Source organism: Rhincodon typus, chromosome 8 (assembly GCF_021869965.1).
Source record: "Rhincodon typus isolate 14 chromosome 8, sRhiTyp1.1, whole genome shotgun sequence".
NCBI lineage: Eukaryota > Metazoa > Chordata > Chondrichthyes > Orectolobiformes > Rhincodontidae > Rhincodon > Rhincodon typus.
Window position 1 is genome coordinate 1,095,821 of NC_063339.1, and position 18,156 is coordinate 1,113,976.

Genomic DNA, 18,156 nt, shown 5'->3' on the forward strand with positions numbered 1-18,156 from the left:
GCTGAGGGAGCGCCGCACTGTCGGAGGGTCAGCGCTGAGGGAGCGCCATACTGTCTGGTGGCGATGGTGGTTTGGTGTGTGGGGGTGGGGAGATCAAAAACCTTAGACTCAAACATTTCCGAGTAGAATTTATTATAAAGGATGTAATAGCAGAGCATTTAGAAATACATAATACAATCAAGCAGAGTCAGCGTGGGCTCAAGAAAAGGAAATCCGGCCCTGACACATTTACTAGAATTCTTTGAGGAGGTAGCAAGCAGTAGGTGTACTCTGTTGGATTCTCCAATGGTGCTTGATAATTTCCTGTGTATTGGGTTATTCAGGAAGGTGAGAGCTGTGGTGTTGGAGGGTAGGATCCAAGATGGCACAGACACTGCAACTCCTTGTGAGCTCCCTACAGATCTAGCTCTAACGGTTCTTATATCTTATAACCCTTCTACACTTTTAAACTTAAATTCTAAATCTGTAAAAATTACTCTTGTTCTTCTGATTTCACCTAGCCCATGCCCTGTGCAATGTAACCTATACACCTCTGTCTAAGTCTTTTTGATCTGTACATCCTTGCTTGCTGTGATCTGCCTTACCGCTTGTAAACAAAGCTTTTCACTGTATTTTGGTACATGTGACCGGAAATGACAGTACTCACCATAACGGACCAAACAGTATAAATTCCAAGCAGAGTAGAACAACATTGCTTCATCGGAGGCCTAAGTGATGATGTTACCTAGCATGGTGACAAAATGTCTGAACGAGAACAAGCCAGCTCAGTGAGCAAGTCAACAACCTGACCTACAGATCTTCACTAAAACCTTAAACTGTGTACAGTTTTGGGCCCCTTATCAAAGAAAAGACAGACTGGCGCTGGAGGCAGCCCAGAGAAGTTTCACTTGGCTGATACTAAAGGATGTTAGTGAACCAGATGGGTTTTTCTGACAATCGACAATGGATACACGATCATCATTAGATTCTTAATCCAGATAGTTATTGAATTCAAATTCCACCATCTGTCGTGGCAGGATTTCAACCTGGTCCCCAGAACGTTATTTGGGTCTCTGGATTAACAGTCCAGTGATAATACCACTAGGCCATGGCCTCCCCTTATGAGGAGAGGTTGAGTAGTTTGGGCCTGTACTCATTGGAGTTTAGAAGAATGAGAGACGACCTTATTGAAGGTTCTCAGGAGACTTGACTGGGTAGATGCAGAAAGATTGTTTCCCCTTGTGTGCAAGTCTAGGACCAGAGGGCATCGTCTGAGAGTAAGGGGTCCCCCGTTTCAGACAGAGATGAGGAGGAATTTCTTCTCGGAGGGTAGTGAATCTGGAATTCCTCACTACCAAGGCCTATCTAAGCTAGGTCATTAAATATATTCAAAGCTGAGACAGATAGCTCTTTAATCAGGAAGGGAGTTGAGACTGACGGGGTAAATGCATGCCCCCTAGTTTAAGACTTTTCAACTGTGGGATAAAGATTCTGACCCTCAACCCTATCTATGCATCTCATAGTTTTATAGACTTCTATCAAGTCTTCCCTCAGTCTCCACCACTCCAGAGAAACAAACTGAGTTTTTCTAGCCTCTCCTTATAGCTCATACCCTCTAATCCAGGCAGCATCCTGTCCAAAGCCTCTACGTCCTTCCTGGAATGTAGCGACCAGAAATGAATACAGTGGTCTAGGTGTGTCCTAACCAAAGTCTGAAAAAGCTGCAACATGACATCTGACTACTTAGTTCCCCAACCAATAAGGGCAAGCATGCCATATGCCTTCTTTATCTGCTTCTGTGGACACTTTCAGGGAGCTATGGGCTTGAACCCCAAGATCCCTCTGAACATTTATGCTGTTCAGGGTCCTGCCATTAACTGTGCACTTTTCCATAACATTTGATCTCCCAAAGTGCAGCACCTGACACTTACCCAGATTAAACTCCATCTAACCCTTTCTGCTCCTATGATGCTGCTTGGCCTGCTGTGTTCATCCAGCCCTGCACCTTGTTGTCTCCATCTGCTATTTCTCTGCCCATATCTGCAACTGATCTACATCCTGCTGTATCCTTTGACAACCTTCTACACTATCCACAATTCTACCAATCTTTGTATTGTTTGCAAGCTTACTAACCCACCCATCTACAGTTTTTTTCCATTTATTTTGTGGAATGTGGGTGTCGCTGGCTGGCCAGCATTTCTTGCCCATCCCTAGTTGCCCTTTCATCCTAGTCCTTTATATATATCACAAACAGCAGAGATCCCAGTACGGATTCCTGCAGAACATCACTTGTCACCGACCTCCAGCCTGAAAAACATCGTTCCACCACTACCCTCTGTCTACTATGGCAAGCTAATTCTGAATCCACGTGGCCAAGTCACCGTGGATCCCATTCACCTTAACCTTCTGGATGAGCCAACCAGGAGGGACCTTGTCGATAGCCTTACTAAAATCCATGTAAACAACATCCACTGCTCTACCCTCATCGATCATCTTCATAACCTCCTCAAAAAATTTCATCAAGTTAATAAGACATGACCTGCCCGGCACAAAGCCACGCTGATTGTCCCTAATTAGGCCATGCTTTTCCAAATGTATGTAAATCCTATCCCTAAGAATTCTCTCCAACAGCTTCCCAACCACCAATGTGAGACTCACCAGTCTGTAGTTTCCTGGATTATCCCTATTTTCCTTCTTGAACAGAGGAACAACATTAGCTACTCCGCACTCCTCCAGGACCTTTCCAGTGGCTAGCGAGGATACAAGGATCTTGGTCAAGGCCCCAGCAATCTCCTCTCTTGTTTCTCTCAAAAACCTGGGGTAGATATCATCGGGCCCTGGAGACTTATCCACCTTAATGCTCTTCAAGAGACCCAACACCACTACTTTCTTGATCTTCAAATGCCTGAGCATGTTAGCATACTCCACACGAATCTCACTATCCTTCGTATCCTTCTCCTGGGTGAATACCGATGCAAAGTACTCATTTAGGATCTCACCCACATTCTCTGCCTCCAAGCAGAAGTTCCCTCCTTTATCCTTGAGTAGTCCTATCTTCTCCCTAGTTATTCTTTTTAATGTATCTATAAAATTGGGATTCTCTTTAACCCTACATGCCAACGTCATTTCATGGCCCCTTCTTTCTCTCCTAATTCCCTGGTTGAGTTCTTTCCTGCTTTCCTTATATTCCTCATGGGCCCTGTGCAATTTTAGCTTCCTAAGCCTTACATATGTTGTTTTTTCCCTTTTGACTAAGTTCACAACCTCCCTTGTTATCCAAGAGTCCCATACCTTGCCAACCTCGTCCTTCCTCCTTACTGGAACATGTCGGTCTTGAACTCTCCCCAAAAAGTCTTTAAACAGTTCCCACATGTCATAAGAACATAAGAACTAGGAGCAGGAGTAGGCCGTCTGGCCCTTCGAGCCTACTCCGCCATTCAGTAAGATCATGGCTGATCTTTTCGTGGACTCAGATCCACTTACCCGCGTTCTCACCGTATCCCTTAATTCCTTTATTGTTCAAAAAAAATCTACCTTTTTTTTAAAAACGTTTATTGAAGTAGCATCAACTACTTCACTGGGCAAGGAATTCCATAGATTAACAACCCTCTGGGTGAAGAAATTCCTTCTCAATTCAGTCCTAAATCTGCTCCCTCTAATCTTGAGGCTATGCCCTCTTGTCCTAGCTTCACCTGCCAGTGGAAACATCCTCTCTACTTCTATCTTATCTATTCCCTTCATAATTTTATATGTTTCTATAAGATCCCCCCTCAATCTTCTGAATTGTCGAATGTGGACTTGCCTGATAAGAGCTCCTCCCAATGAACAATCCATAGCTCCTTCCTAATACTGTTGTAATTTGCCCTCCCCTAATTTAGTAGCTTCCCAAAAGGTCCTGTCTTATTCTTATTCATAGCTATCTTAACTTTGTTTGTGATCACTGTTTCCAAAATGCTCTCCCACTGAAAGGTCAGTCACCTGGCCAGGCTTGTTAGCCTATACAAGGTCTATATGGCCCTTTCTCTAGTTGGACTATCCACATACTGTTTCAAGAAGCCCTCTTGGATGCACTTAACAAATTCTGCCCTGTTTAAGCCTCTTGCTCTAATGGAGTCCCAGTCAATATTGGGGAAGTTAAAGTCACCCACTATGACAATTCTGTTTTTATTGCACCTTTCTGTAATCTGCTGACATATTTGTTCCTCAGTCTCTCGGTGGCTGTTGTGGGGGCCTATAGTATAATCCTATCAGAGTGATTGTACCCATCTTATTTTTGAGCTCTACCCATTTTGCCTCAGGGGATGAGCCCTACAGTATGTTCTCTCTGAGTGCAGATGTGACATTCTCCCTGATTAGTAATGCAACTCCTCCACCTCTTTTACCTTCCTCTCTATCTCGTCTAAAACAATGAAACCCTGGAACGTTGAGCAATCAGTCCTGTCCCCCTCTCAACCAAACCTCTTTAATGGCCACAACATCATAGTCCCATGTTCTGATCCAGGCTCTAAGCTCATCTGCCTTACCTATAATACTCCTTGTATTGAAATAAACACACTTCAGCCTGGTCGAGTCTTCATGTTCATTATGTGTCTCTGCTTGTCCTTCCTTTCTGATTCATTGGTCCTAACGTCTACCTTCCCCTCAATCCCTCCACTTGCTGACCTGCTGTTCTGGTTCCCAGCCCCGTCAGGTCAACAGTGATCTTATTGAATGGTAGAGGAGGCTCAATGGACTGAATAGCCTACTTCTTATGCCTTGTGGTCTTATGGTCTACACATTGAGCAGACTCACAAAATACTTCACTGACTGAAGTACTTCATGGCACCTTGAAGTTATGAGACATTTTTTTATTCTTTTAAATGCAGTTTGTTGTTGTAGGTATTAGTGAGTGGATGTTTCCAGTGCATTAAGCCATCGATGTGTTTAAAGATCGGTGCACATGGTTTCTGCATACTCTGTTCTCACACCTTCTGTCTCTGTGCCCGCCTCCTGTGTCCATCCCTGTAACCTCCTTCCTCAGTTAGTTGAATGGGTCAGCCATGGGGACTGGCAAGGTGTCTTTTACAGTCTCTGAGCTGAGTCAGCTGCAGCCTTGGTGATGACATTGGGAGTGACAGGGATAGCCTTTGTACTCTTTGGAGCGAGGATTGTGGAACTGACTGGTCTTCCTGCTCCCGATCACAGCCCTGTCATTCCTATTGGAAGTGAGGAGGTGGGGAGGGGGTTTGGGACTTGGGGGAACATTGGCTAAGCAACATTCAAAATGGTCAGCAGTGCTGGGGGTGGTGATGATGGGCGAGGGGTCAGTTTGCAGTGAGTTTGACACTGGGGGAAGTTAGTTGTTGATAGTTAGGTCTATCCCATTCTCACCAATTTTTCTCCTTTTGTTTCCCAGCGATGTGAGCAGTGTCTGCAGCAGTGATGGGCTCTTCACCAATGATGAAGGACGGCAAGGTACAGGCTCTCAATCACACAAATAGTTTGTAAGACACTCTGGTACATCCCCACCGTGACAGAATTACAAAGCAGGGAAGGTACATTGAGCTTGTCCACAATCTTGGTTAGAGGACCTGAGAGCTCTAAATAATTCTCGCTTTGTATCATAAACCATTTTCTGAAGAAACAGTGGCAAAGGTTTATGACAGTAACAGATATAAACAGGCCATTCAGCCCTCCAACTTGTGTGCTATCCAGTAAGATCATGGCTGGCCTGCTTCAGCAGGCCTTTTGTTCACGACCTCCAGATTTTATTTCCCATATTCTTTTAGGGATGTGGCTGTCTGTGGAAAGCCCTGCATTTGACCTCAAACTGAGTAGCTTACTCAGTGTTTCCACACGGCATTTAAGAGTCAAACACATTACTGTGTGTCTGGTGTCACAGACCAGACAAGGACAGAAGTTTCCTTCCTTAAAGGAAATTAGTGAACCAGATCAGTTTTCCTGACAAATCAATGGTAATTTTGTGCACACATCATTAAGACTAGTTTTGGATTCTTTCATGAATGTATTGAATCTATGTTTCACCATCTGTCCCTTGGTGGGATTTGAATCTAAATCTTGAGAGCATTACCCTCCAACTGTATTCTCCTTGATCATTCTGCTCCTGCGTATGAGAGATATAAAACAGTAAGAGCTGGAGTAACACAGCTGGTCTGGCAGCATCTGCAGAGAGAGAACCAGAGTTAACGTTTTAACTTAAATAACACAGTGTGGAGCTGAAGGAACACAGCAGGCCAGGCAGCATCAGAGGAGCAGGAAAGTTAACGTTTCGGGGCAGGATCCTTCTTCAGAAACGTCAGCTTTCCTGCTCCTCTGATGCTACCTGGCCTGCTGTGTTCCTCCAGCTCCACACTGTGTTATCTCAGACTCCAGCATCAGCAGTTCTTACTTTCTCTTAACGTTTTAACTTGTCTCTTCTTTGGAATTGCTGTATGTCTGAGCACAAGATCCCCATCCTGACTGAAACTTCAATACCGTGGAATGTTGAGCTGCCATTCCTTCTCCCATGTTGCAGTGATTGCAACATTGTCATATTCCCGTGTGCTGATCAATGCTCCAAGTTCATCCGCCTACCAGTCAGGCTCCTTGCATTAAAATGATACAAATGCAACTTTCTTGTCCTCCTAAATGCCTTAGCCTACCCATATCTTCTCTGCCTAATGAATTGTCTTAGCATTCCTTCTCTATCTGATTAGCCCTTGCTCCTGACTTTACATTACTATGCATCCATCCCCTGCCGCATTAGTTTAAACCTCCCCACTAGCACGAGCGACCTCCCAGCAAGGAGATTGGACCCATTCGGGCTCAGGTGAAAGCTGTCCAGTTTGTATGGGTCCCACCTACCCCAGAAACTCCCCCCATGATCCAAAAATCTAAGGCCCTCCATCCTTTAGCCACTTGTTTATGTGACATTTCTTCCTATTCTTACACTGGAAGTAATCCAGAGATTACAATTATACAACCTTGGAAGTCCTCCTCTTTAATCTACTGTCTAACTCTCTCAATTTGTGTTGCAGGACCTCATTTGTTTAGTTACCTGTAGTGTTGGTACCAATATGTACCACGACTGCTGGCTGCTCACCCTCCTGCTTCAGAATGCCCTGCAGCTGGCTCTGTTCAGGAATATTCTCAAATTCAATCTGAGGCTGTGCTATGGATCCCTCTTACCCAGCAGCTCCTTTCTGACAGTGGCACTGAAGTGTTTCGGTGTAACAGGAGGCCACTCTGTCCATTGAGTCTGCACTGCCTCTTCAACTGAGTTTCATTACCTAGTGCCAATCTGCAGATTTTCCCCCATATCCTTGCGGATTATTTTTATCCAATTAACCATTCAGTGCCCAGTTGAACCTCTGCGTGCAGCATATTTCCAAGCAGTGCGTTCTGAACCCTAACTGCTGGGGTGAAAAAACTGGTGGAAAAGCTTTTTTCTCGCATCACGTTTTTTTTTTTGCAAATTACTTTCAATCTCTGCCCTCTGTTCATAAACTATAGGGGCTGAATTAGGGTTTGCCCACCCCCATTTTCCTGCCTCCCTCCCATAACCCTTCAAACCCTTACCCATTAAAAATCTGTCTAACTCTTCCTTAAATTTACCCACTGTCCCAGCATCCACCGCACTTTCAGGTAACAAATTCCACTGATTCTTCATCCTTTTCCAAGTGGGAGTGGTTCTCCTGATCTACTCCATCCAGCCCACTTACGATTTTGTGAACCTCTATCAGATCTCCTTTTGACCTCCTTCTCTCCAAGGGGAACAGTCTCAACTTCTTCAGTCTATCCTCATCACTGAAGTTTCTCTGGGACCATTCATGTAAACTGCTTCTGCAGTCTCTCCAGTGCGTTCAGACCTTCCGATAATGTGGCACCCAGAACTGTGCACAGTACTCCAGCTGAAGCCTAACAAGTTTATGGACTCCATGTGAACTCTGCTTCTCACTGTGCAGTTGCTGCCAGATCTGCTAAGTTTCTCCATCTTGAGTTTCAGATTTTTAGCATCTGCAGTTCTTTGTAGAAGAGAAGAGGCTGAGGTGTGACCTGATAGAGGTCTTTAAGATTGTGAAAGGGATTGACAAGGTATCAGGAGCGGGTGAGATGCTCAACACAGATGGTCCCTGAGCAGTCCCTCTGAGAGTTCAGAGGAAACCACTCCATTCAGAGATAGCAGTGAGAATGAGGAGCTGTACAGCTGGAGTGCTTGAGACAAATATTTTTCATTCCAAAGTAAGCTGGATGAGATTGATTAGGAAATAATGAGAAGGATAAGCTGATTGGGTGAGAAGCAGTAATGTAGGGGGAGGACTATGTGCAGCATTCACACCACCATAGGTCTTGTGGTTCAGTGGTAGTGTCCTTACCTCTGAGACAGAAGGCAAGGGTTCAAGGCCCACCTGCTCCAGACGTGTGTCATAACAGCCTCAATAGGTGGTTTTTAAACAAAACCCCATTGACTGGCAAATACTTTGTACTGACAGCATTGAGCCCTGACTCCTCCTCCTCCAAATCAGAAAGAATCTTTCAACATCCATCAAACAATAAACATTGTCTGAGGATCCCATGGTATTGATCAGCATCATGGGGTGGAAGTGGACAGACTTACCCCCCCACCCACTGCTGACTGTGTCCTGGGAATGTTTGATAGTGATAGTGTAGAAGGAGTTTTACTCTGTATCTAACCCCATGCTGCCCCTTTCCTGGGAGTGTTTGATGGGGACGGTGTAGAGGGAGCTTTACCACGTATCAGGGAGCGGTACTGGGTCCACTTTTGTTTGTCATTTATTTAAATGATTTGGATTAGAATATTGAACACATGGTTAGTCAGTTTGCGGATGACACTAAAATTGGTAGCAAAGCGGACATTGAAGAAGGTTATCTAAGATTACAAACGGATCTTGATCAGTGGGGCCAATAGGCTGAGGAGTGGCAGATGGAGTTTAATTTGGGTAAATGTGAGGTATTGCATTTTGGTAAAACAACACGGGCAGGACTTATGTAGTTAATGGCTGGGCCCTGGGTGGTGGTGTCGAACAGAGAGACCTAGAGGTTCAGGTACATTAATTCTTTGAAGTTTGCATCACATGTAGGCGGGGTGATTAAGAAGACATTTAGCACACTTGCCTTCATTGCTCAGTGTAGGAGTTGGGACGTCATGTTGAGGTTGTACAGGACGTTGGTGAGGCCTCTTCTGGAGGTCTGGTCACCCTGCTATAGGAAGGATATTATTAAACTGGAGCGAGTTCAGAAGAGATTTACCAGGATGTTGCTGGGAATGGAACGTTCTAGTTATACAGAAAGGCTGGATAGACTGGGACTTTTTCACTGGAGCGTAGGACATTGAGAGGTAATCTTATAGAGATTTTTAAAACCATGAGGGACATGGGAAGGTTGAATGGTAGGTGTCTTTTCCCTAGGGTGGAGGATTTCAAGACTAGGGGACATATTTTTAAGGTGAGAGGAGAAAGATTTAAAAAGGACATGTGGGGCAATTTTGTTTTACACAGAGTGGTTTGTGTGTGGAATGACCTTCCTCAGGAAGTGGTGATGCAGCTACAGTTACAACATTTAAGAAACATTGGTATAAGTTCATGAATAGGAAAGGTTTGGAGGGATATGGGCCAAGTGCAAGCAAGTGGGACTAGTTTAGTTTGGGAACATATTTGGCATGGACTGGTTGGACCAAATGGCCTGTATGACTGTGTAAAATCCGAAAGAACTGCGGATGCTGTAAATCAGGAACAAAAACAGAAGTTGCTGGAAAAGCTCAGCAGGTCTGGCAGCATCTGTGAAGAAAAAATTGGAGTTAACATTTTGGGTCCAGTGTCTGTTCTGAGGAAGGACCCGAAATGTTGACTCTGATTTTCTCTCCACAGATGCTGCCAGACCTGCTGAGCTTTTCCAGCAACTTCTGTTTTTGCTCTATGACTCTGTGCTGACCTTGTCCTGGAAGTGTTTGATGGGAAACAATATATTGACACAGTGAACCAATAGCTTGGTAAGAGCTCTCCTGAGCTTTGCCCCGGGGGTGTCCCTTGATCTCCCAGTTGTAATCACGGGGAGCAGTGACTGTGTGTCACTGACTGATTGTCTGAGTAACCTTGGCAGTGCCCTTTCTGCCCTGCGGTCTCTATGCCCTGGGTTAAACTGTTTCACTGGGTGAGCTTCCACAAGGTAGAGAGCTGCAGCCTGGCACGTTTGGACACGGTTTCTTGTTAGCTGTGTGTCTGTGTTAATGTGAGCTTGTCGGTTTGAGTTAATGAGGAGTGAAAGGTTTGCTAATCACATTGGCTCTGGAAATGGCAAGAAATTTAACAGTTGTCAGAACACTTTGTCTGAGCAAGTCTACGGCGCTGCGAGATGAGGTGAGTGACAGTCCTGTGCTTTGGGACTTCTGATTCAGAATGGGGGTTGGGGGCAATGAGGGAAGCACAAGACTGGCCAAGGTGGGGGATTAGACTCTGAGGGTCAGTCTGTCTTTCTGCTTGGAGTCTGCGGGAAAGACTTAACTAGCTGTCTCTGAATCCATTTAACTTTTGAGAATCGTGAGGATCTGTCTTTCTGAATCTTCTCTGTCTTTAGAAATTGTTGGAGACTTTCCTTTCAGTTTCCCTTTCATTGTCTCAGGGCATCCCGATAGATAAGATAGAAGCAGGGAGGTGGTTTCCACTAGTGGGTGAAAGTAGAACTAGGGGGCCTAGCCTCAAAATAAGTGGGAGCAGATTTATGACCGAGTTGAGGAGGAACTTCTTCACCCAAAGGATTGTGAATCTGTGGAATTCCCTGCCCAGTGCAGCAGATGAGGCTACCTTGTTGAATGTTTTTAAGGCAGACTTATTTGTTGAACAGTAAAGGAATTACAGGTTATGGTGAGCAGGTGGGTAAGTGGAACTGAGACCATGAAAAGATGAGCCATGATCTAATAGAATGGCAGAGCAGGTTTGATAGACCAGGTGGCCGTCTCTTCTGCCTAATTGCAATGTTCTTATGTTGTGAGGTGCTGTGTCTTCACTATTGTAACAACAGCAAAGCTCTGCTGTTACAGAAACCTGGGGGAAAAAGTCCTGAAATTGTAGGGAATGCTCAATTGGCCAGACCAGCATCAGCGAAGAGAGAATGACAAAAGAACACAGAACAAAGAACAAAGAAAATTACAGCACAGGAACAGGCCCTTCGGCCCTCCAAGCCTGCGCCAATCCAGATCCTCTATCTAAACCTGTCGCCTATTTTGCAAGGATCTGTATCCCTCTGCTCTCTGCCCATTCATGTATCTGTCTAGATACATCTTAAATGATGCTATCGTGCCCGCCTCTACCACCTCCGCTGGCAACGCATTCCAGGCACCCACCACCCTCTGCATAAAGAACTTTCCACGCATATCTCCCTTAAACTTTTCCCCTCTGACCTTGAAATCGTGACCCCTAGTAATTGAGTCCCCCACTCTGGGAAAAAGCTTCTTGCTATCCACCCTGTCTATACCTCTCATGACTTTGTAGACCTCAATCAGGTGCCCCCTCAACCTCCGTCTTTCTAATGTAAATAATCCTAATCTACTCAACCTCTTTTCATAGCTAGTGCCCTCCATACCAGGCAACATCCTGGTGAACCTCCTCTGCACCCTCTCCAAAGCATCCACATCCTTTTGGTAATGTGGCGACCAGAACTGTACACAGTATTCCAAATGTGGTCGAACCAAAGTCCTATACAACTGTAACATGACCTGCCAACTCTTGTACTCAATACCCCGTCTGATGAATGAAAGCGTGCTGTATGCCTTCTTGACCACTCTATCCACCTGCGTTGCCACCTTCAGGGTACAATGGACATGAACACCCAGATCTCTCTGTGCATCAATTTTCCCCAGGGCTTTTCCATTTACCATATAGTTCACTCTTGAATTGGATCTTCCAAAATGCATCACCTCGCATTTGCCTGGATTGAACTCCATCTGCCATTTCTCCGCCCAACTCTCCAATCTATCTATGTTCTGCTGCATTCTCCGGCAGTCCCCTTCACTATCTGCTACTCTACCAATCTTAGTGTGCTGGCATCACTGCTGGCAGGAGTGAATGTAGGCAACCAATTTACACACAGTAAGCTCTGAGAAACACATTATGACCAGATGAACTATTTTAGCCTCTCCTTATTTTTACATGGGTGCCACTGGGTGGGCCCAGCATTTATTGCCCGTCCCTAGTTGCCCATTAAGGTGATGGTTAGCTGCCTCCTTGAGCCATTGCAGTCTATGTGCTTTAAAATCAAACAGTCATTGGATGTAAAGCATTTTGGGAAATCCTGAGGTTATAAAAGGCAAGACAGAAATACATTTCTGAAGAAGGATCCAGACCCGAAACGTCAGCTTTCCTGCTCCTATGATGCTGCTTGGCCTGCTGTGTTCATCCAGCTCTCACCTTGTTATCTCAGATTTTCCAGCATCTGCAGTTCCTACTATCTCAGAAATACAAGTTAGTTTTTTTTTCTGGTAGAATGGAGTTCTGTACAACACACTTTGTGTAGATGAGAGTTCAGTCCTGCCCCTGGTGCCATTGCTGTTTGAGACAGCTGGTGAGGGGTTTTGTCTGTACACCGGGGTGAGCGTTGACAACTGCCTATACTATCTGTCCACAGGTGATGATGAACAAAGTGACTGGTTCTACGAGGGCGAATGTGAACAAGGATTCCGTATCCCCAAACTGCTCACTCGCTGTGACCCACAACTCCGAGCACCACTGGCAGGCGAGGGCCAGGGTGTAGGACAGTATGGCTCACCCCCGTTCCTTCTGCCCAGTCGCCCAGCACAGAGAGGTGAGAGTGGAGCCTCAAACAGGAAATCGGACCCAAAGCCTGAGCATGTTGTACCACTAACACTCACCAGCCCAGAGCATTCTCGCCTGGTGCCCACAGCCATACCGTGGAGTGTGTAGCACTTGGTTTTACTATGTTCACGAGCTGATGCCCATCTGGTTTTGTGCTTCCTCAGGTTACCATGCTCGCTTGAACCGTCTCCCAGGCATTGCAGCTCGGTGTATTCGTAAAGGCCGAAGATGTTTGACAGGCAAGGTAACGGTATTGGTGCAGAGAGCTCACACTCGTTTGGGGTGGGAGGGATGGTGCACAGTCAGTCGCCAGGGTGTTACCTGGTTTGTCACCAGCTCTGCCTGGGCCTTCAGAAGTCTATAATACACTCGGCCTGTCTGGCTCTGTGTGTCGCAGTGGGTTCCACTGGGTGGAACATCCTCCCCTTTCTTGTCTGCCTCGCCATCTCTCTCTCCAGCTGTCTGCTCCCACCACTCCTCTTCTCCCTCCCCCAAACGCACCCCCTCCAACCCTGAGTCAGTTATCAGGGGCCGGGAGCTGGGAGCTGGGAGCTGGGAGCTCTGGCCTGTTTGATCGAGCTGATAAATACCGAGCCTGCTGAATGAATGAGTGGAGACAAACTCCTCTCTTTGTGGGTAATCAGGAATAATTGAAATGTAAACAGTTAGCGTGTCGATGGTGGGTTATTAGCAACAGCTTCTGTTTAGTTCCAGTGAGTTGTGTCTGTGGGTAATCTCCAAACTGATTGACAGAATGTTTCATTTCACAAATCAACAATTAACTGTGGGATGGATTTTATAGCTATTATTTTAACACGCTCTGTACTAACCCTAACAAACTCCGCTTTTGTTCATCTCGTCTCTCAACCTCAGCCAGGTCATTGTTGTAATAGAATAGCACACAATAAGATCCCCCAATCAATATATAGGAAGGAGAGGGACAGGAAAAAAAGGAAAGGCAGAGGGTTGGAAGATAGACAAGAGGGAGGGGGATAGCAGAAAGCGATTGGGGAATGGGGCTGGAGAAAGGAAGTAGAGAGAGTGTGGGAGAGGACTGATAGAGAACGGAAAGAGAGAGAGAGAGAGACAGAGAGACAGAGATGGATGAAGGAGTGTGGAGTGCAGACAATAGAGACAGGGCAGGAAAACCTGGATGGAAGGGGGAGAGAGGGGATCTGAATTGATGCTTTCAGTCACAATTGTTTAATTTCACAGGCTGAGCCCTGTGCTAGGGTGTGGAGCTGGAGGAACACAGCAGGCCAGGCAGCATCAGAGGAGCAGGAAAGTTATGTTTTGAGTTTACAACCTTTATCAGGTCATAAGTTCTGAAGAAGGGTCCCGACCCGAAACACCAACTTGCCCGCTCCTCTGATGCTGCCTGGCCTGCTGTGTTCCTCCAGCTCCACGCCTTGTTATCTCAGACTCCAGCATCGGCAGTTCCTACTATCTCTGGGCCCTGTACTAACTCCTAGAGGTAGTGAGCAAAACTGTACAATAGGAATTAGGAAAAGAGCTGGAGATTGGGACTAAGTAGATGACTGCTTGCTTAGAATCATAGAATCCATACAGTGTGGAAAGAGGCCATTCAGCCCGTCAAGGCTGCACCAACCCTCCAAAGAGCATCCCACCCAGACCCAGCCCACTACCCCATCCCTATAACCCTGCATTACCCATTGCCAACGTAACTAACCATATGTTTGGACTGTGGGAGGAAACCGGAGCACCTGGAGGAAACCCACACAGACACGGGGAGAATGTGTAAACTCCACACAGACAGTCACCTGAAGGTGGGATTGAACCTGAGTTCCTGGTGCTGTGAGGCAGTGATGCTAACCACTGAGCCACCGTGCCTCCCTCCATCTGTGAGGCTGCTTCTGTGAAGTAATTTGTGTTTGTGTCTGTGTCTGTTCCAGCAGGAGGGACCTGTAGGTGTGATCCCAAATGAACGAGTGAGTCACTTTGGACAGGACCCCTATCAGAAGGAGTAAGTGACCATATTCAGTCATTTACGGAGCTTTTATACTGATTGGTTGTTGGAAACTGAATACTGAGGTATAAACCCTGAGCCTCGAAGCTGCTGTGTTTGTAAAGTTCCTGTCAAGGCTGACACAGCTGTACCCCATCTCGCTTTCCCTTTAGCTCCTGAAGCTGGTGGAATTGGGAATACTGTTCCGTTTAGCCACGGTCATGGTGAACTGGACTGACCTCATTGCTGAGGCCTGAGGTTAGCACTCGCGCAGATTCTCTCTGGAGCTGGCAGGTCTTTCCCTGTGCCTGGACCGGTCTCTGGCCCAAATTTCCCTGTTTCCATTGGGAAGGGAGCCTGGATGTCAGTCTGGCAGCGAAAGAGCTGTGTGCATTCTTCTGACCACTGCACAGATCACAGTGTGTTTATACAATTCTCTTCCTTGTTGTAGATTACGGAGAAACTTCTGTGTGAGAGGTCAGTGCCGAGAGTGGAGTGTACTGAACCGCCTTCAACCCTTGCGCGGAGTAAGTGAACACTATACATTACACCTGCTCGCCCTAAACACACACCCACTTCTTCAGTTGTTGAATTTCTGGTTGGATTCTAAGCTGTTGTATGTTTGACAAAGAAATATTTGAATCATAGAGATGTACAGCGTAGAAACAGACCCTGCCGCCCAATTCGCCCATGCCGATCAGATATCCTAAATTAATCTAGTCCCATTTGCCAGCATTTTGCTCCTATCCCTCCAAACCCTTTTCATTCATGTACCCATCCAGATGCCTTGTAAAGATTGTAATTGTACCAGCCTCCACCACTGCCTCTGGCAGCTCATTCCATACACGCACCACCCTCTGTGTGAAAAAGCTGCCCCTCAGATCCCTTTTAAATCTTTTCCCTCTCACCTTAAACCTATCCCCTCTAGTTTTGGACTCCCCTACCCTAGCCTACCTTGGCTATTTACCCTATACATGCCTTTCATGATCTTATAAACCTCTGTAGGGTCACCCCTCAGCCTCCGACGCTCTGGGGAAAATAGCCCCAGCTTATTCAGCCTCTCCCTATAACTCAAACACTCCAACCCTGGCAACATCTTTATAAATCTTTTCTGAACACTGTCAAATTTCACAACATCCTTCCTACATCAGGGAGACCAGAAATGCACACGGTATTCCAATAGTGGGCTAAGCAATGTCCTGTACAGCCGCAACATGACCTCCCAACCCCTACATTCGATGCACTGACCAATAAAGGCAAGCGTACCAAATGGCTTCTTCACTGCCCTGTCTACCGGGGGCTCCATCTTCAAGGGACTATGAACCTGCACCCCAATACTCCCCAGGAACTTCCCATTAACTGTATAAGTCCTGCCCTGATTTTCCCTACCAAAATGCAACAACTGTCTTGGGGAAAAAGCTTGGTGAAAGCAGGAAGGATTATATAGAAAGGTAATATTCTGTGGAATAAATGAATATATGAAGGAGGAGCAGAAGTAAGCCATTCAGCCCCTCGATCTGCTCCCCAATTCAGTAAGGTCAGGGCTGATCTGTTTGAATTTTGAATTTCACATTTGCACCTTCCCCTTGATGACCCTTCATCCCCGACTGAATAAGAATTGATCTCCATCCGTCTGAAAAACATAGTGACCCTGTCCCCCACCACCACCTGACGCTGAGAGTTCCAAAGCCACATGACCCTCTGAGTGAAAACACTCTCCTCGTCTCTGTCCTGAAAGGGCAGCCCCTCATTTTAACCACTGCCCCCTAGTTCTGGACTGACCCACAGGAAGGACCATCCTTTCACACATCCACCTTATCGAAACCATTCAGGATCTTAGACACTTCAATCCAGTCACCCCTCACCTCCACACTCCAGTGTAAGCAAACCCGGTCTGTCCAACCTTTCCTCATAAAGGAACCCACTCATTCCAGGGACCATTCCAGTAAACCTGCTCTGAGCCATCTCCAATACACAGGAGCAGGAGGCAGGGGTCCTGCATTCCCATTCCAACTGCAGCAGAAACTTGTTTCTTTCTATTGACCTGATCAAACCCTTTGGTCTCACAGCTGGGTGAGATCACTCCCTTGTTGCCCAGTCCCAGGTTATAGAGTATTCCAATATAATGTTTGGGAGGTTATGATTGACCTCCCCTCCCATTCATGGTAAAAGAAATGGCGTAACAGAGTGCAGTACTTGACCCTGAGCAGCAACTGTCTGCTGAGGATCCTTCTTATAACTGGGGGTAGGGGGTGGATATTGCAGTGGGGATGGGGGAGTCGGGGTGGGGGTTGCTGGGTGTGTGATATGTCGCGTCACTGTGGGACTGCTCCCCGAGGTGATGGGATTTTCTGGTTCCCCTTTTACAGCCGAGCTTCCCCAAGCAGCTCCCGCTGAGTGAATGTAAGTGACCCTTCAGTCAGGTCTTACTATAACAGGTGCGTCATTGTCTCATTGCTTTGTAGTTTAACCCTTTGGTGCCTCTATATCCGCTGGAGGTTCTGACTGACAGTTCTCACCGGAGATGCTCCACGCTTCAGAACAAATCCAGGTGAGTGTTATCCCAGGGCCACAGCTTCCCAGAGCACAGTGGTTTAAACAGACTGATTCTCATTATGACCTGCTCCTGATCACTGTCCAGTGATCCCTGTATTAGAGAGAGGGAAAATCAGCCAGGGTTCCTGCTCCTGATCACCGAGCACTGATCCCTGAGTTAGAGAGAGAGGGGAAATCAGCAGAAACTGATCGGAGGTGGTGCTGGATTGTTGAAGGGACCCATGCACCTTCCCAGGTCTTGCGTGGTGTCTATATGTCACCACATGCCCCACCTCATGGTGTTCTGTTGTTACAATATAGTGCTGTGTGTTAAACAGTTTCAACGTGGTCACTGTGGAACCAGTTAATTGAGGAACTCTGCTCTCGACCTTTGCAGGCAGACTAGTGTGCACCTTGGCTCATTATGCACTGGTGATGTGAAGAGGAGGAGGAAAACAGCAACTGTTGCCAGTCCTCCCACAGGTAATGACTCCTCGAAAAACACACTATCCTCAGATCACCCGCAACGGAGCTCAATAGCTTCCTGGTTCCAGTTATCACTGCAGCTAGATCCATGCACCACACTTCGAGGCAGAGATTAATACAGGCCTCGCGGACAGGGAGAGCGGGGCAGTGGGATTAGTTTGGGGATCCATACAGGGCTATGCGGAGTGAGCTGGGCAGTGGGATTAGTCTGGGGATCGATACAGGGCTATGGGGAGGGAGGGGGCAGTGGGATTAGTCTGGGGATGGATACAGGGCTACGGGGAGGGAGGGGGCAGTGGGATTAGTTTGGGGATTGATACAGGGCTGCGGGGAGAGGGAGGGGCAGTGGGATTAGTTTGGGGATTGATACAGGGCTATGGGGAG

General features: G+C 46.6%; 1 protein-coding gene across 4 annotated transcripts in view; it reads left to right on the forward strand.

The window, feature by feature from the left end:
* Positions 1-18,156, forward strand: part of LOC109913373 (G patch domain-containing protein 2-like) — a 22,530-nt gene that overhangs the window by 886 nt on the left and 3,488 nt on the right. The window contains exons 2-8 of one of the 4 annotated variants that reach the window (XM_048600357.1): positions 5,375-5,433; positions 12,598-12,774; positions 12,950-13,029; positions 14,699-14,769; positions 15,203-15,278; positions 17,217-17,302; positions 17,684-17,769. In XM_048600357.1, the coding sequence (XP_048456314.1) occupies positions 5,375-5,433; positions 12,598-12,774; positions 12,950-13,029; positions 14,699-14,769; positions 15,203-15,278; positions 17,217-17,302; positions 17,684-17,769 (635 nt within the window). The remainder of the gene's footprint in view (positions 1-5,374; positions 5,434-12,597; positions 12,775-12,949; positions 13,030-14,698; positions 14,770-15,202; positions 15,279-17,216; positions 17,303-17,683; positions 17,770-18,156) is intronic. The other 3 variants (XM_048600358.1, XM_048600359.1, XM_048600360.1) reach the window with 3 other exon arrangements.